Source organism: Colletotrichum jinshuiense, chromosome 1 (genome assembly GCF_051148585.1).
Source record: "Colletotrichum jinshuiense chromosome 1, complete sequence".
NCBI lineage: Eukaryota > Fungi > Ascomycota > Sordariomycetes > Glomerellales > Glomerellaceae > Colletotrichum > Colletotrichum jinshuiense.
In genome coordinates, this window is record NC_139302.1 from 4,567,152 (window position 1) to 4,593,771 (window position 26,620).

Below are 26,620 nucleotides of genomic sequence, written 5' to 3' on the forward strand. Positions count from 1 at the left end.
ATGCCTTGACAAACTCTGGCATTGCGGGGGTTGACTTGGGGACAAATGTCACGAAACCTGGACCCGTTTTCCCCAGCGCAGCAGTTGGGATGGTTAGAGGCCCTGCCGTCTGTGAGCGGACCGTGTTGCAGAGCGTGGGCGGCACGTTCATAACGTGATGAATGGCCAGAGCTAAAGCCAGACGCCAAGCCGATGCTCGATGGAGACCAAAATGTTTGCGGCCCATCGTCCAGCACATAATTTTAAAAAGAGTATTCCCCACCGAGAAGCAAGTCAGCTGCCTCATGACGAGAGCGGTGAGAGAAGAGGCGCCGGTTTGCATCGTATCTGCCCGCGTCGGTATCGGTACCAAGGAGTACGCCGAGACTTTGAGAGGCAAAGTGAAAAGACCCCGTCCTTGCCCGCTCGCGTGTCGTATCCCCTGACCGTTGGGTTGGGTTCGGTCAGTGTTGGGACTTGGAGGGGACGCTAGAGTGATCTGGAGTGGCTGATCCACTTGGAGAAGGTGGTCGAACGCACAGGACGAAGAGGGACAAATTGGAGAAGGAAAGAACACGGGCGAAACAGGAGGCCGGAGCAAGACCAGGGCCAGGGCCTAGCGGAGTCTTGCGGAGGGAGCCCTGTAGGCCGTGTCAAACAGGTGGACGAGGACATGGACTGTGGAGGACGAGAGGAGCAACAAAAAAGTCTCAGGTTTTTGGGACGCATTCCGAATGGCCGGAATGAAGTCAGTGTGATGAATGGGGACTGTGCTAAAACAACATATTCGACTGGTGGGTGCGCAGTACCGGGCCAGCGTCGGGACCCCACCCGGAACCACAGCCGAGCCGAAGGGCAGGGCAAAGAAGCCACCAGAGTCAGAGAGCATCTGCACCTCATTCCTCGTTGACGAGCTTGGGGTGACGAGACGGGACTCGCTGGGCTGAGGTGCATTGGCTGGATGGAGCCCTGGAGCCCTGGAGCCGACGTGCTGCCGGCTCGCAACTTGAGTTGAATGGGCAATGCAGTTACTTTTTAGTGGGCACCCTCGGGTCGCAAGCCACGGCTCCCCGCCGACCGTGGGTTTGTGTGCACGCGCTCGTGACCAGTTTTCTGGGTTTCGTGGTTTCTTGAGCTGCGCTGCTGCTTGGGTGCAGCACTGGGGGGGGGCTGCTGGATCCCGGCCCCAATCAAGGTGGTGGTGAGCCTTCGTCCATTTGAGTGCTACACTACAATCATACATCCATCCCTTCGTCCAATTCAGTAGAATTTGTAAAACGAGGTATCTTGCAGTACTTGGGCCGGGCGAACGAAGTATCGTCACAGGGGAAAATGAAGAAAGACAAATAGCTGTTGGTCGTCGTGTTCGCCCTTCCCTTCCCTACAGCTAGAGTACACTGTACTGTACTACCTCGGTATGGTGACAGGTGGTGTGTGTGCCCTGGAAATCAGGACTGGCAGGAGACGGGAGGAGCCATCAAGCCGGAGCAAGCACGCTTGCCCATCGTGGCACATCTGTGTTCCTTCTTTATGATGTAATAATAGCCCCTCGGGGCTTGCCCGAAAGCAAATGCGCTTGTCTGCATTTCCCTCCTGCCAGACGAAGCCAGGCCAGGACAAGGTCTGCTGACCGGGCTTAAGATGCACTGGAAAAACAGCCCCGTTTGGTTGTTCGGACAGGAACCGGACAAGTCATTTGCAGAGAAATTGGAGACTCTCAACAGGGCTCCGTATTGTCGTCGTTACTTTGCACTACGCGTGTATCCGTACCCCGTTGGCAACCCCCGTTCCTTTCCCAATCTCCCCAGCCTTGCTGATGTCGTTTGCCTCGAATGTAGTATCGTAATATGTAGGTACTCCGTAGTCTCACCGAAGCAAAAGAAAGAAACCCTCCCACCCCCGGTTCTCGGGGAGGCCGCTTGCCTCCCCGTGCTCATGTACCTACCTACCTACCTACATACAGGCGCTGACTGCTGCTTCAAACTTGGGCTACGCTCGCCTACCGCGTCGACTTGTGTCTTCAACCTGGGCGTTCCTGGCGAAAGCCTTCCGTTTTCATATCCCGCCATCGGACACTTTTCCCCCACCGAGAAATTGTCGAGCTCCGACTTTTCTTGCGTGTCGAGTGACCTCCCTCCTTTCTCTGCCCCTGCCCAGTTCAGGAAATTATCTCCTAGTGCTTGTTCTAGAAAAGTGTGTCCCCCACGCTGTCTCCTCCACACCTCACCCACGGGCACCCCTCCTCCACCAACCCGTCCTCCATTCCCTCCCCGCCAATTTGGCTTCCTGACCTTTTCCATCCTTAGCATCGTCATGCCTTTGCCCTCCAACCAACTGGATTCTTCCGTTTTCCCTGGCCGAACCCCATTCCCCGTCCTCCCCGGAGCCACGACACAAATCCTGTCGTCGCCGGCGTTGCCAGTTAACGACACCCCTTCCTTGGCCACTCGCCCGGCCAGGATGATGGAACTCTTCGGACTACCCTGGACAGTCACTTTTCTTGGGACAGCCAGCCCTCTCTAATCCATGTTCGTCGCGGGGTCCTCGAAACTCTCGAGATCCCGCATGCACACGCACGCACGCACGCACCGCACCGCGCAGCGCAGCGCAGCAGCTGGGCGGTACACTAGAACACAGTGGGCTCGGCAATGGGCATGGCCACTCTGCGTTCATCGATGGCGGGCTGCCGTTGCTGATCTCCCTTGCTGTTCCACCATCGTGGTATTTGGACGGCCACCAGGTTTTGATGAAAGATTGCTTTAGTCCACAAACCCGGCATGCCTCCAAAAGTCTACACTTGGCCCGGTCTCCAGTCCGACAGGAATAAGCAAAGACGACCCCAACAGTCTTCGATTGTGACCTGCACCCCGTCACTCAGACCCCGATACCTGACACTCCTGTGCGCCGATTCCCAAAGCAAAGGCATGTCTAGTATCGACACACTTGACCAGCCGGAGCCGGAATGTGCAGTAGCTGACTTGCGGGTTGTGGAATGCTTCCATCCCGCCTGATGATATATCTTCCCCTCCACAAAGACCGCCACTTCGGCCTACCATTCATCCCACGTTTGTCCCCAGATGCAGGCAGCCCCTTAGCACGTAGCCATCGAACATCAGGAACATTGAACGCACACACACCACACGCTCATTTCTGGGCGCACCCCCACGAATATGGGACAACACACCCCCACCCGGTCAGTTATGGAGTACGGATTTCTCTCCGTTGGGTATGCTGCCTACCCATTGGGCGCCATGGCCACTGGAGACGCCGCTATTTGGAGGCCGGGTCAGTGGCACGCCCCTTGTCCTTGCCCTGGCCCAAGAGAATTCCGCTGAGCACCAGGTACTGGAACTTGCTGAGTGCTCCAGGGCGTTTTAGTTGCCGTCAGGCACCCCCCTTGTGTCCCCCGTTGGAATTTTTTACCTCATCGGTCCCCCAGACCAGTCCCAACCTTGGTCACTTAAAGTATAAGACAACGCCCCGCGCCTCGGGTCTGGCACTTTGATGATTCCCGATCTCGCACTGGAATTGTTCTTGCTTTGGAAATAGAAAACCTTGGATCTGTTCCTCCTTTTCTCTTGATTTGTCTGTATCGCTGTATACCCCTACAATCATCACTGTCCTGTTGGCTTCCAACTATCGTCCGCCTCAACTTCTCCTGCACCGTATAATGCGATAGCGTCATAGACCGCCCTCCACCAGAATAACAAAAACACACCCAGCCGAATACCTTGACGAGTTATCCGAAACAATGCTCTCATACGACTCCCCCATGTCTGTTAACGGACAGCCTCCCAAGTCCCCCTCAAGCCTCACGAATGGCGTGCAACAAGCCGTTGCCTCGAAGACTCAACCTCGAGTACCCGGGGTTCCGACCTCTGCGAACAGCGGCGCCCACGTCAATGGATCTCTCGACTCCAAGTACCACCACATTTGGCTAGTTACCGGCCCGGCCGGCTGCGGAAAGACAACGGTCGCCGAGTATTTGGCCCAGGCTCTGAAGCTGCCCTACATCGAAGGCGACAGTGTAAGTGTTCTAGCATACCTCGTATTCCAGACGATGGCTGACTCGCGCATAAAGTTCCACCCTCAAGCGAACATCGAGAAGATGGCCAACGGCATTCCCCTGACTGACGCCGATCGTTGGGACTGGCTCGTTGCTCTGCGCGAAGAGTCCCGCCACCAGCTTGCTGCGGGCTCCGACGGAGTTGTCCTGACCTGCTCAGCTCTGAAGCGCAAGTACAGAGACGTCATTCGCGTTGCCGGATACTACGACCGCTCGATTCTCATCCACTTCATCTACCTCTCGGCTGCCGAAAGCGTGCTCATTCAACGCGTGACAGCTCGCAGCGCATCTACCAACCACTACATGGGCGCCAATATGGTCCGCAGCCAGTTCCAGTCTCTCGAGGCTCCCATGGCCGACGAGACGGATGTCATTAGCCTTGACGTCAGCCGCACCCTTGAGGAAGTCAAGCGCGATGCCCTGGCTAGCGTCAAGGCCATGATGGAAGAGGAGCGCGAGCTGTGAGCTTGTTGCGGCGGCGCGTGTTTACTGGGTTTGGCAAATCATCCCGCGGGATTATGGAGTTAAGGATATAGAACTATGAGCGTTGGCTTTGGATATTCATGGCGTCAGCATTGGGATCTGGTCTACAAAACGCTGGCTTGAATAGAGTCGGCTTGCATACAGGGACGATGGTCACGGAGGGACTGCGCCGCGAAGGGCATCCTCTGCGTGGTCCAATCATTGGAGTGGAATTATGCATCAGCGAAAGGACGACACATGGCAATACCGAATATCAGGAGCAGGCAGCGTCTGAATGGCTTGGTCATAAAAGACCAGGGCGGGATGCTGAGCTGGCACTTGTTTTCTCTCATGCAGGGTTAAAACGGAGAATGCTCACTGGTCGGACCTGGACCGGAAGTACATTTCTTGGTTTTCTATGGCTTGCAGGTTAATAAGAATACAACTCACAAAATATTACCGTACCACCTTACACAATGAACCTGTCCAATCTGTGCCTCCCACATTTCGACGTGTTCGCCCCAAGTGTTGGCCACCCTCCCTGATCGAGCACCTTGCATCCACGGAGCATAATCGTCACTTGCCTTTCGGGGATTCTTCAGCATTGGCTGGCGTCAGCTCGGTGAAGGTGTGGAGAGCGTTCGTCTGCCGTGACTGGGCCGTCACATTTTCGTCCTACACCGAGGGAGGGGTGGCCTTGTGGAACCCAATCGAGGTACCATAATGCAATACGCTTGTCAGACGTGCGTCGGGCAGCAGCATCTTACAGGTGATCTCTTTGAACCCTTTTTATTGATGCATTTATCGGTGCCTACCACAGAGTAATTGTCTCCTCCTGTATCTACAAATCACTAGGCCTCTATTGTCAGTTATAGTAACCCGCCCACCCACACCCCCCCCTTCTTACTCCGCATCACGCGGCGCAGAACGCCGTCATCACACCCCCATCCCGTTCCCCAGGGTATCTCGGTCGCTCCTCGACGACACATCATCTCAGGTGCATGACCATGACGTCGGGTTCTTCCACCACCCTCCGCACCACCTCGGCGGCCCGCGCCATAGTCGCGCCGTCAACTACGCGGTGGTCGGCACTCCAGCTGAAGTTGCACACGTGCTTCCGCACAACTCTATCTGAATCGCCCTCGAATGCCGGCACGGTGCGCATGCGGCCGATACCGAGGATCGCGACCTCGCGGTCGACAATGACAGGCGAGAGGTAGGTGCCGCCGATGTTGCCGATATTGGAGACGGTGATGGTGCCGCCGCCCAGGTCCGCCGGCGTCAGCTTCCCCGCGAAGGCAGCTTGCTGCAGGCGCGTGAGCTCCGAGGCGATGGAGAGGATGTTGAGTGAGCCGACGTTGCGAATCACGGGGACGAGGAGGCCCGAGGGGGTGTCCATTGCGACGCCAATGTTGTGCTGGCTGCGCATGACGAGGGAGGGTTTGGAGGATGAAGGGTCGAGGTCGACGCGGGCATTGAGGATGGGGAATTGGTAGAGGGCCATGGAGACTGCCTTGATGATGAAGGGGAGGTAGGAGAGCTTCGCGACGCCGGCGTCTCCGCCGCCCAGTTCGGGGGCTGTCGCGAGGACGCGGTTCAGACGGGTGCGCAGCTGGACGATGCTGGAGAAGTCGACCTCGTCGGCGTAGAGGAAGTGGGGGATCGTGAGGGAGCGGGTCATGGACTTGAACATTTGCTGCTGGGTGTTTGTGAGCGGGACGCGGGTCTCGAGTTGGGCGGCGCCGGCGCCGGTGGATTCGGCAGCGGCAGGCGGGGCCGAGAAGGGTGTGGGCGCCGGCTTTGGCGCTGCGAGGTCACCAGAGTCGCGACGCTTGACAAAGTTCTGGACGTCCTCCTTCAGGACCCTTCCGTCCCTGCCCGTGCCGTCAATGTCGGCAATGTCTACGTTCAACGCCTTGGTAAGGTGTCGCACCGCCGGTGTCGCGAGCGAGGCGTGCTTGCCCTTCTGCCGCGGAGCTTCCTCTACATTTTGAGGTGCCGCCGCTCCGCTCTGTGTCTCTTTTCTCTGTTGTTGCACTTGATCTCCTTGATTTGATTGTGTCTTTACAGGGGATTCCGCTGCGGTGGGCGCCGGTTGCCCCTCTGCCGGCTCCGTCGGGGCCGTCAGCGCATCGAGGTCCTCCTTCTTGGCCCCACCTAGGATGTCGATGTCGACGAAGGGCCTCCCGACCTTGGCCATGTCGCCAGCGTCGTAATGCAGCTTCTTTACAACACCCGAGAAGCGACTGGTGATCTCCACCGAGGCCTTGTCGCTCTGGACCTCGCACAGCGGGGAGAACTCCTCGACCCGCGCGCCCGGCTCAACGAACCACTGGATGATTTCGCACTCCACGATACCTGTGATCAGAACGATGTTAGGGACACAATTACTCCAACAAAGCTGCAAACAAGACTTTCTTACCTTCGCCGATATCTGCCAGCAAGACGGGCTTGACAACCCTCAGATGCCGCGTATCATGGAACTGTCTGGAGGGGTAGTGGACGCCGGCAGCTTTCGCCGCGGCCAAGCGGGCCATGCTCTTGGAGACGTGCCATTGCGTCCGGACGGCGCGCGAACCGCGTTGCAAAAACATATTGGAATACTTATCGGGAATTGAAGAAGAGTACAACAGGAACAGTTTTCATATTTTAGAATTTCAAGAAGGGGAAGAGGAAAAGGGCACCAAGGAATGTGCGAACTCCCAGCGTTGAACCGCTCGGCGGCGGCATTGTCTCTCCCCCAGAAACTCGGCTATTCGCGGTGTTCGGTCGTGCTCCCCATGACACAATGTGAAATGCCCCTCGGGGCAGCAGAAGGTGGCCCGGGACCCGCCTAGCATCACCCCTCGTCGGCTCACTCCGCATTGTTGGCCCAGCCTGTGCCGCGAGGCACCTGTGGCTGGGCGCTGTGGCGCCAGCTTCTCCCCCCGTAGACGCGAGATCCCCGGACATTAGAATATGTGGCGCGAATTTTTCTGGACGTTGGGAGGGCGGAAGCGATGACAAGATCTCTCGCCGACACTTGATATTCCCCCATCAATCCCTAAACGTTTTAGACGCAATGGCCCCGATCACCCCATTGCGCACAATGGCCCTGTCCATGGGCCCCTCGAGACGGGTCTTCGCCTGCACCGTCTGCACATGGAGGCGGCACCTGAGCACCTCCCGTCCATTCCTCGCCGACAAAGCCCCGGCTCCGGCTCCGGCCGCCGCACCTCAGGAGCCGACCAAGCCCGATTTGCCCGGATCTGCCATTCACGCCCCGAGAGCCTATGGCAAGAGGATCAAAGACTTCACGCCGCAGCCCCTGCCGCGGCCCATCGGCATGGCGCACCCGCCGCACCCGGAAGATAACTCGGGCGTCGATGGCAGGTCGTTGAAGCAGCGCCGAGACGACTTCGTCGACTACGACAAGCATCTCGTGCGCCGTAAGGAGCTGTAGGTTCCCTATTACGTGACCGGGATCGTATTTGGGAGGGGCAATGCTAACCCAGAATGTCATTGCAGAAAGGAAAAGATGGCCCGCCCCTACTTCCGCGACTGGGGAAACATGCAGTTCCACGAGGGCAAGTCCTTCATCGCGCCCCCCTTGCCCTTCAAGGCCGACATGTCCCTCTTCTTCCCCAACTTCGTGGGCGACACGCTAGAAAAGAACGCCAACAACCCGCGCGACACGACGCGGACCCTGCTGAACAAGGTCTCCGTCGTCGCCGTGTACAGCAGCCAGTGGGCCGACGACCAGGCCAAGACCTTCATCTCCCCCGAGGCGAACCCGGCGCTGCACGAGCTCATGTCCAAGACCCAAGGCAAGTCGCAGATCGTGCAGCTCAACATCGAGGACAACTCGTTCAAGGCGTGGATTGTCAAGCTGTTCATGGGAAACCTGCGCAAGCAGATCCCCGAGCACAACTGGGGCAAGTACTTTTTGGTCCCCCGTGGCATCACGGACGAGATCAGCGAGTCGATTGGATACTTGAACAGCAAGGTGGGCTACGTGTACCTCGTCGATAACCTGTGCAGGATCCGTTGGGCTGCCAGTGGCCCCAGCAAGCCGGAAGAGCGGGACAGCTTGGTGAAGGGCATGAAACTCGTCCTTCATGAGTGGAACAAGGCAGAGAGGGCGGCGCAAGATGCCGCCAAGTCGAAGAAGGCAACGAGTGAGAAGAAGTAGACGTTGTAAGTGGGACGAAAAGTAGCTTTTTCGGGTGGCTTAGCAAGCCAACAAGACGTGGAAGTCGGACCATAGCCTTCTCCTGCCTACAGATACCCGTGTTCTTATAGTGTACAATATGCACCAAAGATACCCTCAATTCGAGAATTCAAGAAAAACCGTTAAAGAATCCCAAGAACGCCTCCGCAATCCCTTATGCCGGTGATTTCCCCAGTCGTAACGGCTTGTTGAAACATAATCAAACATACAACGACGTTTAACACACATGCGCTACATGAACCACCAGAAGAGTAGGAAACACAGGGCGATAAATACGCCCATGATTATGCCATCCCGGCGCTTCTTGGCGGAGATCCGCCCGATAAGACTGTTGAGCCCTGGCACCTGGCTGGCGGCCATGGTGATGCGGCGGTTGATACTGGCAAGGGTCTCACGCTGAATGTTAAAGCTGTCCTGGACGGCGTAGGCCTGCGAGAGCACGCTGTCGGCCATGTTGTGGCTGTTATCGATGCGGTTGCGCTCGGCGAGCATGTATTCGGCCTCGGCGGCCTCGGGGTTGTTGGCACGGTACTCGTCAATATCGGAGCGGACGTTGGTCAGTAAGTGGGCGCGGTCGCGGGCCTGGGAGATGGTGTTGCGTAAACGCACGAGGTCGCGCTTGTGTTCAGCGAGCTTCTCCCGGAGGAGGGCGAGGTTGTTCTGCTTCAGGGCGGAAGAGGTAAGGGTCGCTTCCGAGTCGAGGAGGCGGGATAGTTGAGAGATGACGTTCTCGCGCTAGAAGTGGGAGAGGATGTCATATCAGTCTGACGGTTCTAGGCGATGGGGCAAGCGGGTAGAGGGACGAGAGCGTCAACTTACTCTATCAAGGAGATCTTGGAGCTTCGCTTCTGTAGTTCTTTCTTCTTCGGTGGGCTTCGCCGGTATATCTGCTACCGTCGAGAACTGGGAGTAGGTGTGGAATAGCGTCTCTGTCTGTGGAGGCCGGATGTTAGGGAAACCTGATGGAGTGAGACGATGCTCAAGGCGAAGTGAATCCATACCTGTGCTTCCAAGGTTCGCGCCTGTTGCCGTAGTTGGGCCCAGCCCGTATTGCCTGAAACCGCAGCCATGACGCCGCAATGTTGGTTGAAAGTTGTTTGTACTGGTCGCTGCTCAAAATGGAGACGTCGTCTATCGATGAGCTCAAGTATGTCCGCGTGTCTGGGACTGTCGGCAGGGCCAGATGCAGCAGGGAGGAGCTCAGCGTCACATGGACCGTGCACCTTGAATGATTATGTAATGCGCCTGCCGATACGCACCACCAGGACGTACAAAGGTTTTGAGTTGCATTAGGACTTTCAAGGAGATCTCGTCGTCTAATGCGCTCAAAGTGAATTTTCTACGTGTTGGTTTTTGCAGAGAAGCCTGTACACGCTCTTCTAGGAGGCCAAACCTATCGATGGCAGCGTTTTCAATATAGATAGTCAAGTTTCATAAAACCCAACAACCACGTGGAACTAAGTCTTGAAATTCCCAGACAGATAAATAAATCATTGTTGGCTTCTGCTTAACAGATGACATTGAAGCAGGGTGATGTTCTAGGGACCTGCATTTGCATGTCACAACAGAAGTTCGGTGGGGTGAAGCCGGTGGAAGGCCATCGCCGACAAACTTCCGATTCTTTCTGTGGCTGAGCACTCGTGGCGCATGGACCCACTGGCAAACCCCTAAGGCCCACTCGCATCCAATCACATCTTGATAAGGCGGCACGTACCACGCTGCCCGCACAAGCCCTAATCAACTTCCCGCCTTCGCCAAAATTTCGACTTTGAACGTTCGCTCGCATCTCACGACTGTCGATACTAACCCAGATATCCAGCGCCACCCCCCATATCAGTCAAGATGGTGAGTGACCCTTTGCTCCTGATGGAATTCGCGATCTCCGAATAGCCCGAAACCTTTTTACGCCGAAGATTTTCGACACCCCGCGCCCGAATTACCCTTCCCGACGAAAACACAAAAAAAAGTGCCCGCAGGAGAACCCTTCCGCTGACGAGAGTTATCATGTCGCAGTCGTCCGGAAAGGTCAAGGCTACCCAGCTCTGGAGCAAGAACAAGGATGAGTTGACCAAGCAACTCGGAGAGCTCAAGACTGAGCTCGGTCAGCTCCGCATCCAGAAGATCACCTCTTCCGGCAGCAAGCTGAACAAGATGTGCGTTTTTGTCCCTATCCGAGCCGAAACTATTGGGGGGAAATTTTGGTTCAACGAACACTGGACTGACCGGTGAAATTTTCACTCTGCAGCCACGACATCCGCAAGTCGATCGCTCGCGTCCTGACCGTCATCAACGCCAAGCAACGCGCTCAGCTCCGTCTGTTCTACAAGAACAAGAAGTACGCTCCCCTCGACCTCCGCGCGAAGCAGACCCGTGCCATCCGCCGGCGGTTGTCCGAGAAGGAGGCTTCCATTGTCACCGATAAGGCCAAGAAGCGCACCGTCCACTTCCCTCAGCGCAAGTTCGCCGTGAAGGTCAGTCGAGTCAGAATACTACCACTGGGAACCGGGGCTGGGAGACGGTACGGACCATAAAGAGGAACAAGACATACATTCTATGCGGTGTATTCGTCTTGCTGTTCCTCCTCGGCTTCGTCTCTCCAAAAACCTGTTTCCAATTGGTATCCCACGCTATCGGAAGGGCATTGTGACTAACTGAATACCATAGGCTGCTTAAATTAGTCAACCGCTCCTGGGTATCTAGGGTTGGGGATGAGGAACTACGAAAATGGAAACGGAGGCGTAACACGTTTTTGGCACTCGGGGATCCCGAATTACTCGATGCATTGCATGGTCACGGAGGGAAATTAAGGGTATTTGCGCTTTGTTATTTTCCCCAGTGCTGCAAACTCAATGGATTTCTCTCAAGACGGTCGTGGCAAAACAAAAAAAGGATGGCTCGCAGAATCCTCTCTTCTGTCTTCCTCCTGTGTAGGAGGAGAGGTTCCCCGAGTGTGTTGGTAGCGTAGAGCTGCCAAAATTGTCAAATGGGGCCCAAAGATGTCCCGACTTCAACATGTTCCCCCCTGTTTCCAAGATTGTGCTGTTTTTCGAATGCGACTTGGTATAATATGCCTCGGTATGCAGATACAGTTTGCGTTTTGTCACATCTCCCTCACGCCCACATCATAATCGCTCTTCCCATAGCCTTACCCTGGTCTTGGTATGATGCTGAACTGCATAAGTGAACGGTGAATTGACTATCGCTACTCAATTGACTCATCGTGTCCTTGCGAGCTTCAACGGGATTCTTGCTTCTGGCTAGTAGATCGTTTGATTGTTGGATTTCCTCCTATTTCTTGAAACCTTGTGTGATCTCTAAGGCGGTATAGGCTTGTTTGTCCATTGGTTTTATCTTCACGAATGGTTCTAGTCACCCTTGGTGAATTGTATGGTCTTTTGGATCCCCTGTGCTCTGGAAGCGGCTGGAGAAAGGTGGCCCCTTTTTTCCTTCCTTATGTTTATTCTTCTCTATCTCTTTTTTGCCCTTCCGCCAAGAGTGTAACAGCCCAGTCTATTCAGCCAAGCAAGGCCCACTACGAACGGAATGTTCGTTGGCCTGCACCAGCCTGCACAGTACGATCTTCTGCCTTCCTGGATATATACTGCGTCAGTTTGACTTAAAGATAACTGACAGACTCGGCCTTCAAGCACGCCGTCTTTCTTGTTTTGCAACCACTGTGTTACGTGCCAAGGAGAAGATAGGGGCCCAAGGAAAAGGGGAAAGGAAGACGCAAGACCTCTTCGTTTCTGCTTTGCAATTTTTGCTGGGTATAAGTGACGACGATCGCGAAGGGCGGCCGTGAATGCTCGGGCTCACAAACTTTATGCTCCTCTTGGTGGCCGTGGATGAGTATTTGCCGATATAGATATGAATATGAAAGAATGCCCGGGCCATGCTCGTTTGCCTAATTTGTTGAGGAAATCAACAAGGGACCCTTTCAATTTCCACAGCAGGTCAAGATGCCCCTCCCTTCCCTGTGCGCATACCTTCCGCAAGATAAAGATCATAGAAACATACATCAATTAGGTTATTGTGCAGGTCATGGCTTGAGATGTCCTCCTAATTCATTGGGAAATATTTGGACTGTACCAGGCCGCTGTCACGTGTACTACTGTCTACCATGTCGTTCTCTGGGATAACATCAACATTCTAGTTCCACCCTTTACCCTCTCGATAAGGGATAGGGATGGAAACGGAGGTACGTTTTCTCTCAAAACTAAATCTGATCACGAACCCCCTCTCCCCCGACAGTCATGGTTCGCGGTAGATGGCAGCTTTATCGAGAGAGACAGTCCCACTTCCAATGTCTTCACTACATGGCCTCCACTAACAAAAGTCAAAACAGGTCTAGGCATCAAGACCAGCGAGTCTACGTGGCAACACACTCGCTGAGTTCAAGGAGGCTGATATCCTCAAGATCGGTGTTCCCCAACATGGCAATATCCCCGTGTGCCGCGCGATCTTGGTCAGACTTGGAGCCGACCGTCATCTCCGCCTCTCAAGCTCCGCTCATATCACCCCCAACCCTGCTGGCGTCCTGAAGCTTCTTGTATGTGTGCCAAGACTGTGAGGTCACTGGGGGATAATGGCCAAAAACGCCTTCACTGACATAGTATCTCATCGAGGCGATTTCCCCTTGCCACCCAATGCCCTACGGCCCGAATGTTATATCCCGAGCGTGTCATGCGAAGCTTTCCGTCCATCCCCTCTCCCGACCAACTCGCACCCCTTCGGAAGCGTCCCTCATCCGACATACCACCGTATTTGGCGATCCTAAAAGCCTCCGTCTCGGAAGCAACCGTCAACACGAGAACCCTCAATGGCCCCCACCCCCTCTCCCCAAACTTTCCGGGGCACAACTTGTCCCAGGCCGCAGAATCAACGAGAAGATGACCACAGCCACAGCCGCAGGCTTTGGATTGAGTTTGTTCCGAAGAAGGGCTTACGTATTGCCCAAAGCAGAAGTTTACATTGTTCATCTTTTGATGGGCCGGTCAGCCTTCGACCCCGAGTCTTGCTCCCAATATGCTCATGTGCGGTCACTGGTTCCTCTAATAACCGCTGGCTGACGCATTGACTTGACAACCTATTCATTGGCCAGTATACCATGATGCGCCAGGACCCCGACACAAAGTTCTAGACTTTCTCGAACTCTTCAGCCATCGACGCAAACAACTGACAATGTAGAGAGAGGCGATGGATTACGTCGGCCCTGAGAAGTACATCCCGAATGTCTCACGCAAGCCACGAAAAAGTCACAGTAAGAATTTTATACATTAAACATTTTCATGTTTGTATTGTACTGCGGTATCACTTCTGTTCATGGCCCCCAGCCATGGCTATCGTAAACTCATTGCTCGAAGAAACCTTTTTCTCTCCGTACTGAAACAAAAATCCACCTTACCTGTTTATTCTTTCGTCGCCCCTAACACCGAAGCCTGGTATGCCAATACTGTCCCAGTCCTTTACAAACGCCGGTCCAGAATCCCGTAGCCCCCATAGTATTTCATGAGCCATGGACAAGAATTGCTTTCTACCATGTGAAGTGGCCTCCCTGAAAAAGAGCAGCAACAAGGCTAGGCCGATTAAACCCCCTGCCATGATCATTTCGTGTTTGAAGTTTTCGTGATTCGGCCGCCCTGTGTTCTTCGAATAGATTGAGTGGGTTCAGCGTCGGGAGTCATGGATAAAGAACCTTCGCTATTCTTCTCCCTATGAGTCTTCTCGTGTCTCCGTTTCTGGTCCAATCGATGGAAGTCCTTGTCGCAGAAATCGCACTTGAACGCGCCCTTGACGTTGTGAGTCTTTCGATGCTTTGACAGATTTGACGACTCGCCAAATCTCTTGCCACAGACGTCACATTTAAGGGGCTTCTCGCCAGTGTGCGTTCTCAGATGCATAGCTACGCGATGGTTAGCGACGGGGTGACGCCGTATTGAACCTCTCTACTCACTTAGGGCGCTTTGCTGCTTGAAAGCTGCATCGCAACCCGGATGCTGACATGACCATGGCTTTTCTCCTGTGTGTATACGCATGTGTTGAGCGAGAGACTGCTTGGCGGACAGCGCCAGACCGCATATAGTGCATTTGACTGGCTTGACTAGGCAGTGTGTCAGAAAGCAGCCCTTAGCGGCGAAGATAGAAAAGTTCAACTTACAGCCTGTGTGTGTTTGTAAATGGCGTTCCAGCTTGCTCTTTTGCGTGAAGTTTTCCTTGCGGGCACATTCTTCCCACCGGCATTCGAAGCCCCTTTCCGTTTTGCAGAGGGTTTTGAGATGCTGTTCGCGGCAATGCGTCTGCAGTTCCTCGTCATTAAGGAACGTCATGCCGCAAACTTGACCATCATCTTCTTTGTGCCACTTGCAGGCGAATTGCTCCGTCTTGATTGTGCTGGCCTCGGTCGCAGCAGTGTTCGGCGTCTCTGGTTGCGACGAGGCCGACAGAGGTCTAGAGATAGACGATGCAGTTGAAGATTCCCTTCCACGCAGAACATCTGTAGAGACAAGTATGGTGTCTGGTGATTGTGGATGGGTAAGGGGTTGGCGTTCATGGGAAGCCATAACGGAGGTTTGAGATTGGTGTGTGGCAGATAGGAAGCCAAGATGCTCTCCCTGCTGGTATAGATGCTGTTCTTGAAGATGCTCGAACCATGCCGTAGGGCTGTTGAACTCAACACCGCACGCAACAAGGTGCGAGGGGTCTGAGTTGTCCGGAAGACAGAAAGATTGCTGACCTGGATGAGTATGCGCATGGTGAGGGAGGGGGCACTTGTCGAAAGGCAAATTCTGGTTGTCTATCAGACAAGGACGCACGCAACCCCCAGAGGAGTGCTCTTGAAGAAAATGGGTCCCGAATGCCATCCAGTCCAGGTTGCCCAATCCCATGTTTGGATCCATAAAATTGTTGGAATATGAGTCTGGGGCACAGTGAAAGGGGTTGCCCATATTCAACGACTGAGCCATTGCTGCCGGCATGCCTCCGTTGTGGTAAGACCCCTGGTTCGAGAAAAGCTGGGAGGATGGCAGTGACGACATCGAAGAACTGGCCATCTGACCTTGACCCAAGGGGTCCTCTCCAAAGGACGCGAGCACATCGGCGGCAGCCTTATCTTTGTCGGACATGGAACGAGTCAAACATTCCACATCTGTACACGGCGAAGCAGCACGCTCACACTGGACGTCGTCGCAAGCTGGACCGCACTCGGCATCTCGACAAACGTCGCCGGCCTCGCTAGCGCCGCAGTCGCTCGGGCACTGGTTGCAGTCGGAGCTACAGGCCGCGGAGGTACTATCATCTTCGCCCTGAGGACTGGAGTCGGCGTTGATCATGGACGGGAAGTCCACCGGCACATTTGGTGACATGACAGCATGCATGCCAAAGCCGACTGGCGACTGGCCCTTGGTGTCGAAAAAGTTGGGCATATGGGGCATTGTAGAGAGGCTATGGTGTCTTCGCGCAAGCAACGGCAGCTTAGCCAAGTTGTTTCGAGGGTGGTTGTGGTTGGGGATTGGATGATGAAGGTGGTTCTCTCCCGTACAGGCAGTGTGGTCGAACTTGTGGTCTAGGCAAGACTCATCGTGCGCGCCTGGGAAGGTTCCAAAGAAGTGGTCATGGGTCATGTAATGGGCAGGATCGATCATGTTGGTGTAAGGCATGGAGAAGTCATTGCCGCTGACATCGAGGTTCGTCGGTATAAAGGCATCATTCTGGTCGTCCATGGCTCTGGGGAGGTAATGGCGAGAATTCAAAGTTCTCCATGCGCCTGGGGAGGGTCCCACGATGATCGTCGATCGACAAAGCAGCCTGGGCCACGGGGCTGACGGAAGGTTCTTGGAGAAGTAGGTCGAGGGGTAGACAGAGCCGCAAAGGTAAGACCCGAGATCTGGAGACGGAGAATTCCTTTTGGCGTCCAGGAGTCGGGGAGGGTAGATGTAGTATCCGCTGGGAGGTCCAGTAATGTTCTGACGAAACGGGAACAGGGACGGCGCAGAGAAGGGTAATATGAGTGGGATGGAGGCTTGAAAAGAAGCGAGGCGAGGCGAGACAAGGCGAGTCACCCGTTGACTTGGCTTGGGGCAAGAAATCAAGGATTGAAAGACGGGATTGGACTGGGACCACTGGTTCCTTCAAGGGACCAAGGGCAACGGCTGTCTCTACCCACGGGTGTGGGAAGGCGGTGTTGCAGGCGTGATACCCCAGGTGCGGTGCGGTGCGGCGTGAGAACCTTGATGGCCTCTGGCGCGAAAATGCGGCCTCTCTGTTTGGTGACGGAGGGGCTAACTTGCCAGCGTAACACCAGAATCCCTGTCGCCTCTGTCAAACACTATGCGAGAGGTGCAGTTATGGTCCAAGAAGACGTACCTGTCGGTTTAATTGAACAGCGACGATATTTGTGCTGGTTTTTTTTCCCCTCGTTTGCGATGCGATGCGACGTGATGTTGAACTGGGCTCGGTTATGCGCTCCTTGCTCTGTCGTACTCCCCAGCCGACGGCCAAAGGTGATGACTCCTCCCCTTCATATACTCGTCGAAATCGACATTGAAATCGGGTCAGATCCAAAATATTCAAAACTTAATTCTCACGCAATTGATAGGCACGCAGAGGCCCACGACCTCGTACCTTTGTCCGTGTCTCTCGAGAAGGCACTTTCACCAGCACGAGGACTCCAAAGAGACTTCCTGGACCTCTGAGAGGCTGACAACGTGGGGCCGCGGGGCCGAGCATGGGGTCTGTAATCACTGGCCCGTGGTTGGCACCCGACCCACTGCAGTGCCCTTTCTCAGCTGAAGACCAGCATCTCATTGGCCAGACCTGATATCCAGGGTTCACATACGTAAGCAGGATCACGAGCCCGTTGCTGCGCAGTTACGCTCCTGGCTTGTGCGCAAGGAACCAGTCCTACCGGTACTTAGTTCGTCCTCGCCCAAACGCCTTCCCGCGTGAGGCTTATTTGCGGACAAGGTAAAGACAGGGCCAACTTCGGCTTGTTTGTCGTCCCATGCAGAGGCACACACACAAGCCCACTGGCCGTCAACCTTGCATTCGAACATCTAGAACAATGGATATCGGGCTGAGCCGTAAAAAGTCTGATCAAGCCATCGCCTGTTTCCCCACGTCCACTTCGGAACACTGACGCCTCACGAATACTCGTAAATACCGATGGCCGTCTGGTTTCTAGCATTCGAGTTTTGATGCATGTAGCCACAATGTGCATGTTTGATGATCAGCTTACGCCGCCTCCCGTATTCCACCTGCGGGTAGAGCTCTGTGCCGTCTTCTCGTGGGCCCAGATCCGACGGGAAGTCTTGTCGGAAGGTTGACGGGCGAGGCTTTTGGGAGACAGTTCATTCATGCATGAACTCGAGCAAACTCTAAATCACACGCGCCAGAAGCGCCAGCAACTCTGCACTAACATTAAGTGTGCCACAGCGCCACGCAACACCAACAACCATGTCCTAAGTTGGCTTTGGCTTCATGCAGCCGCAATTCTCGTTCCGCTACCTTAACCCTAAGTTCATTCCCAGTTACTCCGGATATATGTTGAATATCATTGCCTTTCTGACGCGACGGTCCCGAAGCATCCTTTGCCTGTCTGCCTGCAGAATAACTTCTGACCAACATTGTTCCCATTCGTCGTGATGCATCACGACTCGCCTGCAGCTCGTACCCGATCGTTGTCCAGGCTTTCTGGCCACCGCTTTTGTCAAGGAAGTCTAACTTTTCCCCTCAGGACCAAGCCTATCCAATCTCATGCCCAAGCTGAAATCCCCAAACACCGATTAAGAAAAAAGGAGACGCTTAATGATGGAAGAGACGGATGTTCTGCTCCACAAACGTAATGCCCAGCTTCTCGGCCGTCTCGAAAACGGCGCCATCGTTCTGGCTGCCGCCCGGAGCTGCGATGTACTTGACACCGGATCGAGATGCGCGGAAGACATTGTCGACGAAGGGGAACTAGCTATCGTCAGAAGGTTTACAACAAATACAGTACGAACTTTACTCACGAAAGCGTCACTTGACACAGCAACGTTGGTCAGCTTGCCGAGCCACTCTTCCCTCTCAGCGTCAGTGAAGGCGGGCGGGATCTCCTCAAAGACAGCCTCGAACATGTCACGCTCCGCACCAGACTTGGGGAGCTCGCCACTGACCAGCAGGTCGATAGCGTTGCTCTTGTCCGGGCGCTTGGTGCCCTTCTTCCACTTGATGCCAAGGACACGCGGGTGGAACCGGAGCCACCAGTTGTCTGCCTTGTCACCGGCAAGGCGAGTGCAGTGAATTCTGGACTGCTGACCCGCGCCGAGACCGATGACCTGTCCGTTGTAGGCGTAGCAGACAGAGTTGCTCTGCGTGTACTTCAGGGCAATGGTGGCGACGGTCAGATCCCGAAGAGCGGCCTCGGAGAGGGGGGCAGACTCCTTGGGGGTAATGATTCTGTTGAATGACTTGGGGGAGATCTCGATATCGTTACGGTGCTGCTGCAGGGTGACGCCGTAGACAGTTCTGGTCTCCGTCTTGGAGGGAACGTACTCGGGGTCGATCTGCAGGATGAGGTACTTGCCACCCTTCTTCTTCTTCAGGATCGCAAGGGCGGCATCCTCGAAACCAGGGGCGATAACACCGTCAGAGACCTCCTTGGAGATGATGCTGGCAGTGGGAACATCAACAATGTCACTCAGAGCAATCACGTCACCGAAGCTGCTCATGCGGTCGGCACCACGAGCACGGGCGTACGCCTGGGCAAGAGGAGAGGACTCGATGCCCTCGATGTCGTTGACGAAGTAGACCTTGCGCTCCTCCTCGGTCAGGGGAGTGCCAATGGCAGCGCCGGCAGGCGAAACGTGCTTGAAGCTGGCGGCGGCGGGCTTACCCAGGGCCTGCTTCAGCTCCTTGACAAGAGGCCAGCTGTTGAGGGCGTCCAGCAGGTTGATGTAGCCGGGGGAGCCACCGAGGACCTTGTAGGGCAAGTCACCGGAGCTGACGTAGGCAGCGGCGGGCTTCTGGTGGGGGTTGGCGCCGTATCTCAGGGCCGAGTACTGCTTGCCGTCGGCGGCGTACTGCTTGCGGAAGAAGTCGGAAATAGCGGCATCGTAGTCGGCAGTGTGCTCGAAGGCCTTAAGGGCGTAGCGGTTGCGGCTGGCCTCGGTGATTTCGCCGGCCTGCAGCTCCTTGAGGAACTCAGCGTAGTCGTTGGGGTCGCTGAGGATAGTGACGCGGCTGTGGTTCTTGGCGGCGGCTCTGATAAGGGTGACGCCACCAATGTCGATCTCCTCGACGGCCTCGGGGACGGTAACGTTGACCTTAGCAACGGTGTCCTTGAAGGGGTAGAGGTTGCAGATGACATAGTCGACCTTGTTGATGTTCTGGTCGGCCAGATCCTTCTCGTCGGACTCGAGGTTTCTCGCTAGTATTCCAGCGTGGACAGCCGGGTGCAGGGTCTTGACACGGCCGGCCAACATCTCGGGGGCCTTGGTGATGGCAGAGACATCCCTAGCAGAGAAGTCTAATCAGCTTGTGGCCCAAAGCGTGGAATATTTGCCAAAATTTGCAACTTACTCGACGGGGAAACCAGACTCCCGGATCATCTTGGCAGTGCCGCCGGAGGCGAGAATGCGGACATTCTGCTGGTTGAGGCCCTTGGCCAGATCCAGCAGGCCCGTCTTGTCGTAGACGGAGACGATGGCAATCTTCTGACCCGACATCTTTACTTTGGTGCTCTCGCAACTACAAGTTCTTAGTGAGAAGAATTGTTGTTAGAGAGGAGAAGAAAGAGAAGACGATTGGGGTTAAAAGAGGAGGAGAGAGAAGATTGGAAAAGCAAAATTTTTGCCTTGCGCGATGATGCTTGTGGGCGGGAGAGGTTGCGCAAAATCGGCTTCCGATCAAGGAGGGGGAGGGGCAGCTTTGAAAAAAGTTAGATACGAGCGCGGTACTAGCGGGCCGCATAGAGTTGCTGCGGTAGGTGATGTATTTTCCAGGTAGATTGCCCCACGTCGCATTGTACTCGTTGGAGGCACGAAGGGGAAGCATGCGACAGCAGTGACCTCAACCACAATACCAACCACCCGGGGCCTGGGGTGGGACGAGACTGAGGGGAACATGAGCAGAAGCTCCATCGCTCTCAGTCAACTACCAAATTCTGTGCAAGCTTTCTTTGTGCAACCATCGAGAGATCAATAGATAGATAGATACAAAGTGACCGTCTAGATGATTGTAGTATATTAAGCAGCAGGCCGGCACAAACCCACCTGCTGGATCTGTAGCACCACTTTGTGAAAGGAAAAAAAAAAGAATTGGAGTTTCGGCCATTGGTCCGTCCCGCGGCGTCATTCTCTGGGGCTTGGGCAAATTAGAGCACTTTCCCGCCTTTCTTAGTAGGACCTAACTCGGGCCAATGAGCCCCGCCCCCGCTGTGGTAGTGTCTCTCTCTGATAATACACCACAAGGGGAGCACAGTCACTGCGCTGGACAGATTGGCAGGGGAGGCACGGTGCCCTTGCCCGCTGATGCGTCTTAAACAGCGTTAGCGTCCCCCCCTTCACCCCCTCGCCCGGTGGCAGGGCAGGTGTTGAATGTCGCTGGTCTTGGCTTCATATCGATAGACGAGGTTGCCTTACGCGGCCGCTCTGTTTCCCCGGCTAAAGCCAACGACGGGTCCCAGATGCTCTTCTGTCCGTTGCCTTCCTTTCTAGCTTCTCAAAAACAACATGCGAACCTCGCAAACGTCATATAATCCGTAATAAAACATTGAGAAAAAGAAGGACTGGCGACCACGATCTCATACAGTCGAATCCTACCATCCCGGACCCTGACATATCTCCCGCGCAATCGCACACCACCGTCAAGATCCAACGTACAAACGGCGCCGCAAACCTCCGGCCTTCCGACGTCACCCCGTGCTCCCCATACGACTCGCGCCGCGAAACGTCTCGTCACCCGCGCCTGCCCGCCCATCAACCAAGACTTAGCCATACCGCGCGACCAGTAGGAGACCTCGGAGCAAACACTTGTCGCAATGGGCTCCGTCTGCGGTAAGGAGGAAGGGGATAACTTCACCTCCCCGGGCCGTCCGCTCGGCGCAGCGCCACCACCCCAACCAAAGACCGCACCCATTCCCGCCAGAGTAGGCGGCCCCCCGCGGACACTGGGTGGCAGCAGCATCTCCGGAGAGCGGTCCGCCGACGCAGACGAGGCGCGGCGCAAGGCCGCTGAGGCTGCGGAGGTGAGATATTTACTCGAATCCTAGCATCTCCCCCTTCCCCACCGCCTCTTTGGGCTTCCCGATGAGACATAATAATAAGCACCGTCGCGGTGGAGGAAAAGCAAAATGCTAACGTTAACAATGCGCAACAGGCTCGAGCAAAGGCTGCCAGCAAATCCACCGGGAAACTCTCCTCGCAACTAAACGCGCAAAAGAAGCAGACGCAAAGCGACCTGCTCAAGGACGCCAGCGCCCAGCAACTGAGACAGCGGGACGCCGATGCTGCCGCGGAGGCCCGGACTTATAACTAGAACCGAGGCATGCGATGAGGCGGCAGCAGAGTCACAGAAAGGGAAACCGTCCGATTCTTTGGGAAGATGGTGTTTGGTCCCGGTGGGCGATATTTCTTTCCAACAAATTTTTTTTTTCGCTTTTTTCTTTTCTTTTGTTGACATTGCCGGCGCATGGGAGGCAAGATCTACACCAATGATTCTTGTGCACACTTTGATGAACGGCCCAAAGGCCTACGACGGGGTTGAGCGATTGCTGCCAGCTCGATATTTAGGGGTTTTTCACTCACAGTAAAAGGATTGGATGGCTCTTAGACGAGTATATTGCATTTGAACAGAATTTTTGAACTTTATCCCGCAAGACTTACTTTGCTTGTTGCCGAGTGCAAATCGTCCACTCCGCCCATGATATTGTCTTTTCAATGTAAACCCCCTACTCCCAAGCGCCTACACTCAACTCCATCTACGACGTAATTTTAAATGCTACTACAAGAACTAACTGGACGGCAGCCTTTATACAACACTGTAGCGTCCGGAAACAGGGGCACGGCTATCAGACGTGGCTGCGGCCACTGTTCCTTCGCTCAGGAGTCGGGTGAGCTCGGTCATCGCAGCCCCCACCACAACCTCTGTGTCACCCTCAACAAGGATGTACAGTTTGGGGTCTGCGCCAGCTGGAACTTCCTTGCCAGCCGGATAAAAGGTTCCCTTCGTAGTAATCGACACGCCAGTAGCCTCCAAGATCTTTGCCACGTTGGTTCTGTTTGTGACGGCCCATCTGGCCTTTTGCGGGAAATCGTTGATCTCCAGCGTGGCGTGGTATGCACCAGCATCGGGGCCTTTGTTGTCAATTGGCTGGCCCGAACGGAGCTGGCCAGCCTTGCCAAGTCGTTCGTTGATGTTTCTAATAGCAGCACTGACCATGTCAAGGGGTTGCTTGTTGCTGCCAGAAGATCCGCCAGCTGCCGGTGCGTCCTTACCCTTGGAATCCCCTTCAGGCTTACTGGAGTTGCGGGACACAATGGCGGACACTTTGCTTTGAATAGCAGACACGGCGGTCTGTCCCTTGTCTTCCTCAACGGTCTTCTCCTCCTTGACGTCATCCTCCTCGCCCTCGGCCTTGTGAGTCTTGCGCTCACGGAGACGAGCAGCTTCGCGCTCAGCATCGAGTCGTTCCAGACCCTTTCCACCGAAGCCGGATGTGTCTTTGGCTTTGCCTGCCTTGACCTTTTCCTTCCAGGCCTTGCGCATCTCATCTAGACGCTCGGGTACGGGCTGACCACTCTGCTCAAGTGCCTTGGCAATGCCAGGGGCGCAGTTCTCCTGCTCCTCAGTAATATAGGTCACGGCGGTACCCTTGTTACCAGCTCTTCCGGTTCTTCCAACTCTGTGGATATAATCTTCCTGATGTGAGGGGACTCGAAGTATGTCAGCATCGTCATTACATAATTAACGGGGAGGAGAAAACATACCGTCATAGTTGACAACCAGCTTGAGTTGCTTCACGTCTAGGCCTCGAGCGGCAACAGATGTTGCGATTAGAATAGGCACGATGCCCTTTTTAAAATCGGAAATTGTAGAATCTCGGTCAATCTGGTCTTTGCCACCATGGATGGACATGCACGGGTAACCCTTAGTCATGAGTTCCTTGAGTAGGTCGTCGGCTTTCTCTTGACGCTCGACGAATATGAGAGTTCGGGCATCCTCGTCCTGATCGTAAAGCTCACCAAGCAGTCCCAGCAAATGGTAAAACTTTGCATCTTCAGGAATGACCTCGACGACCTGCGTAATGTCTGATGCGACGACACTACGACCTCCAACTGTAACCTCCACTGGAGACTTGAGCACCTTCTTAGTCAACGAATCAATGATTCGAGGCATCGTCGCTGAGAACAAGATGGTCTGTCTGTCAGGCCGGATATTCGCGAATATCTTCATGACTTGAGGCTCGAAGCCCATATCGAACATGCGGTCAGCTTCATCAAGAACGACGTACGTGACGCGACGCAAATTCGTTACCCGACCTTGATTGGCCGCCAAAAGGTCGATCATACGACCGGGAGTGCACACAACGATTTCGGCACCGCGCTTGAGCTCGGCGATTTGATCTCTGATAGGCGCTCCGCCGTAGGCACAGACAGCTCGTAAACCCATTGACTTCAGGAAAGGCTTGCAGTCGCGATGAATCTGAACTGCTAATTCGCGAGTGGGCGTCATGATAAGACCGATAGGACCGTCAGTGTCCTTGATGGGGGGTTGATCCATAATGTGACGGAACATGGGAAGAAGAAAGGCAACCGTTTTACCAGATCCAGTCTTGGCAACGCCGACAACATCGCGACCGGACATGATGACAGGGAGGGCCTGCATCTGGATGGATGTTGGCTTATCATAGCCCAGATCGGCGACGACATCCAATGTTTGGCGCGTCAGACCGCACTGCGCCCATTTCTGGACGGGCTTTGGAACATCCTTTCCGGAGACTTTGATGCCGTCAAGTTCCAAACGCAACTCGTTCGCTTCATTTTCGGTCAGAGCGGCGAGCTCCGCAGGCTCGACCCAGAAGTTCTTGCGTATGGGATGCAGATCGAGCTTGCTATAATCGACGCTCGGAATGTCCTTCTTCTTGCGCTTGGCTGCCATGGCAAGAACGGCCTTGGCATCCTTGTCTTCTGGCTTAAAGGCGTAGTCATCGTCACTGAAGTATGCCTCGGGCTCTTGGACCTTCTTCGATGATGTACTTGCCTTGGGAGCCGACGGTGCAGCTCTGGTATCTTTCAAATCGGCCATAAATGCATCCAAAGGATCAACGTCATCTTCGTCTTCGACATCCATTGTGTCCACTGGGGGCTCCTCAGAAGCGCCATTGGTTTGAGGCGGTGCAGCGTCTTCCATGTCGACGTCCGGCTTTGTCCCTTCTTGCGCTTCTTGCAACTCTCTCTCGCGTCGCTCATGTGCTGCGCGGGCAGCGGCTGCCGCTTCTTCCTCAGTCTCGGCAAAGTTGTCACCGTCAGACTCCTCGTCCTCGTCTTGATCAGCATAGGGGGTGTCATCAGCCTCGAGGGGAAGTGCGGGCAACTTCGTGAGTTTCCTTTTCGTTCCCTCCTCCTCGTCGAGATCCAGCTTGCGCTTGCTCGCGAGCTTTTCGTTGTCGGCGGTTGACTTGCTGAAGCCAAAAGCACTCAGGTTTCCTCGGTTGGCAGGCAGTGCCGAAGCTGTCGGGTTCGTGTGAGTATATTTTCCTGGCACCGGACGTAACAATGGCGTACCTTTTGTGATTTGTGTGACAGGTGCAGCCAGCTTTTCGGGACGGCCCTCGAGCGAACCCAACACACCATTTGTACCCGAGTGCTTGTGCGAGGCTGCCGATTTCTTTGCGATCGCCTTCGGATCGAATTTGCCTACAAAGGGAACAGCCGGGGATGCGGTTCCGGACGTAGTCTGAGTCGGAGCAGGCGATGCCGATCTAGGTGATGCAACGGCGGGTGAAGCAACGGCAGGCGAGGCAACAGCGGGCGATGCAACAGCGGGCGAAGCGGCGGCGGGAGAAGGAACGGACTTCTTGTCCATCTCCGCAAGGAGATTCCTAGTTTGACTTGGATTAACCTCATTCTCTTTATTGGCTTTGGTCTCCCTGCTCTTCTTCCACGCCTCGAGCCTGGCGAGTCGCTCGGCCTTCTTGTCAGCTTCGGTCTGTGCTGGGGCGGGCTTGGGCTTAGCAGCCTGCGGATTCAAGTTAGCGATCAAAAATCCACCATGCCGAGTGGTCTGTCTCACCTCATTACTGGGAGTGGTAGAACTCTCTGGAGGCGCCGCACCGCGCGGGCGGCTGTCATCGCGCCTGCTGCGAGGGTGGGAGTCAGCAGTTCCCTCTCGTCTCGCAAGACCTCGATCTCTGGAATCGTCCCGCCTTGGGCGATTATCCCTGTCGCCATCACGGTATCGTCGCCTGTCGACAGACCGGTCTCGTTCGGCGTATCTGTCGCGAGACCTCCGGCGCTCTCTGTGGCGGTCGTTGTCTCGTCGGCCTCCGCGATATGAATCATCGGCTCGTCGATCTATCGAGCGCTCCCTGCGGCGGAAGGAGTCGCGATCACGTTCGCGATCTCGGTATCGGCGCTGCTCGCGGTATCTGTCAGAATGCTCCCCATCATGTCTCCCGTGGTAGTGGTGGCTTCTCACGTCGCCAGGGCTCCTGGAACGCGAGCGACGGCGGTCTCTGACGCCATCATCGCGGCGGTCCCGGTCGCGCCTGTCATCGTCTTTGCGGTGGCGTCTCGCATTGTGTTGGCTTCCTGCAGGCGATGGTGAGCGCGAGTCCCTGGTCCGAGCCATGTTGTAGGTCTCGAACTCTCAGCAAGACACTACGTTTGGTGAGAGCTACTTCTTTTCGGCAAGGTCTTCACTCGAGTGTG

The 26,620-nt window shown here is 55.1% G+C and overlaps 9 protein-coding genes across 9 annotated transcripts; 4 read left to right on the forward strand and 5 right to left on the reverse strand.

Annotated features, from left to right (window-relative positions):
* Window positions 1-3,730: 3,730 nt before the first annotated feature.
* Window positions 3,731-4,510, forward strand: EsH8_I_001185 (gluconokinase; the record flags this gene model as incomplete). The annotated part of the gene is made up of 2 exons (XM_083268598.1): window positions 3,731-4,006; window positions 4,061-4,510. The coding sequence occupies 2 exons, from the start codon at window positions 3,731-3,733 to the stop codon at window positions 4,508-4,510; spliced, it is 726 nt and encodes a 241-aa protein (XP_083119036.1).
* Window positions 4,511-5,495: 985 nt separating this feature from the next.
* On the reverse strand, window positions 5,496-7,101 carry EsH8_I_001186 (2-oxoacid dehydrogenases acyltransferase-domain-containing protein; the record flags this gene model as incomplete). The annotated part of the gene is made up of 2 exons (XM_083268599.1): window positions 5,496-6,865; window positions 6,930-7,101. 2 exons carry the CDS (start codon window positions 7,099-7,101, stop codon window positions 5,496-5,498), a joined length of 1,542 nt encoding a protein of 513 aa, XP_083119037.1.
* Window positions 7,102-7,595: 494 nt separating this feature from the next.
* Window positions 7,596-8,678, forward strand: EsH8_I_001187 (ATP10 protein-domain-containing protein; the record flags this gene model as incomplete). Its single annotated transcript, XM_083268600.1, has 2 exons — window positions 7,596-7,945; window positions 8,015-8,678. The coding sequence occupies 2 exons, from the start codon at window positions 7,596-7,598 to the stop codon at window positions 8,676-8,678; spliced, it is 1,014 nt and encodes a 337-aa protein (XP_083119038.1).
* A 270-nt stretch (window positions 8,679-8,948) lies between these two features.
* EsH8_I_001188 (vesicle transport V-SNARE protein) lies at window positions 8,949-9,787 on the reverse strand (the record flags this gene model as incomplete). Its single annotated transcript, XM_083268601.1, has 3 exons — window positions 8,949-9,452; window positions 9,537-9,650; window positions 9,719-9,787. The coding sequence occupies 3 exons, from the start codon at window positions 9,785-9,787 to the stop codon at window positions 8,949-8,951; spliced, it is 687 nt and encodes a 228-aa protein (XP_083119039.1).
* A 772-nt stretch (window positions 9,788-10,559) lies between these two features.
* On the forward strand, window positions 10,560-11,390 carry EsH8_I_001189 (60S ribosomal protein uL29; the record flags this gene model as incomplete). Its single annotated transcript, XM_083268602.1, has 4 exons — window positions 10,560-10,562; window positions 10,731-10,870; window positions 10,963-11,188; window positions 11,382-11,390. The coding sequence occupies 4 exons, from the start codon at window positions 10,560-10,562 to the stop codon at window positions 11,388-11,390; spliced, it is 378 nt and encodes a 125-aa protein (XP_083119040.1).
* A 2,930-nt stretch (window positions 11,391-14,320) lies between these two features.
* Window positions 14,321-16,435, reverse strand: EsH8_I_001190 (uncharacterized protein; the record flags this gene model as incomplete). Its single annotated transcript, XM_083268603.1, has 3 exons — window positions 14,321-14,619; window positions 14,671-14,817; window positions 14,875-16,435. 3 exons carry the CDS (start codon window positions 16,433-16,435, stop codon window positions 14,321-14,323), a joined length of 2,007 nt encoding a protein of 668 aa, XP_083119041.1.
* Window positions 16,436-18,515: 2,080 nt separating this feature from the next.
* On the reverse strand, window positions 18,516-20,416 carry EsH8_I_001191 (cytidine deaminase-like protein; the record flags this gene model as incomplete). Its single annotated transcript, XM_083268604.1, has 3 exons — window positions 18,516-18,671; window positions 18,722-20,204; window positions 20,271-20,416. The coding sequence occupies 3 exons, from the start codon at window positions 20,414-20,416 to the stop codon at window positions 18,516-18,518; spliced, it is 1,785 nt and encodes a 594-aa protein (XP_083119042.1).
* Window positions 20,417-21,729: 1,313 nt separating this feature from the next.
* On the forward strand, window positions 21,730-22,226 carry EsH8_I_001192 (uncharacterized protein; the record flags this gene model as incomplete). The annotated part of the gene is made up of 2 exons (XM_083268605.1): window positions 21,730-21,936; window positions 22,068-22,226. The coding sequence occupies 2 exons, from the start codon at window positions 21,730-21,732 to the stop codon at window positions 22,224-22,226; spliced, it is 366 nt and encodes a 121-aa protein (XP_083119043.1).
* Window positions 22,227-22,718: 492 nt separating this feature from the next.
* Window positions 22,719-26,540, reverse strand: EsH8_I_001193 (uncharacterized protein; the record flags this gene model as incomplete). Its single annotated transcript, XM_083268606.1, has 5 exons — window positions 22,719-23,623; window positions 23,678-25,420; window positions 25,475-25,928; window positions 25,983-26,324; window positions 26,388-26,540. The coding sequence occupies 5 exons, from the start codon at window positions 26,538-26,540 to the stop codon at window positions 22,719-22,721; spliced, it is 3,597 nt and encodes a 1,198-aa protein (XP_083119044.1).
* Window positions 26,541-26,620: the final 80 nt, after the last annotated feature.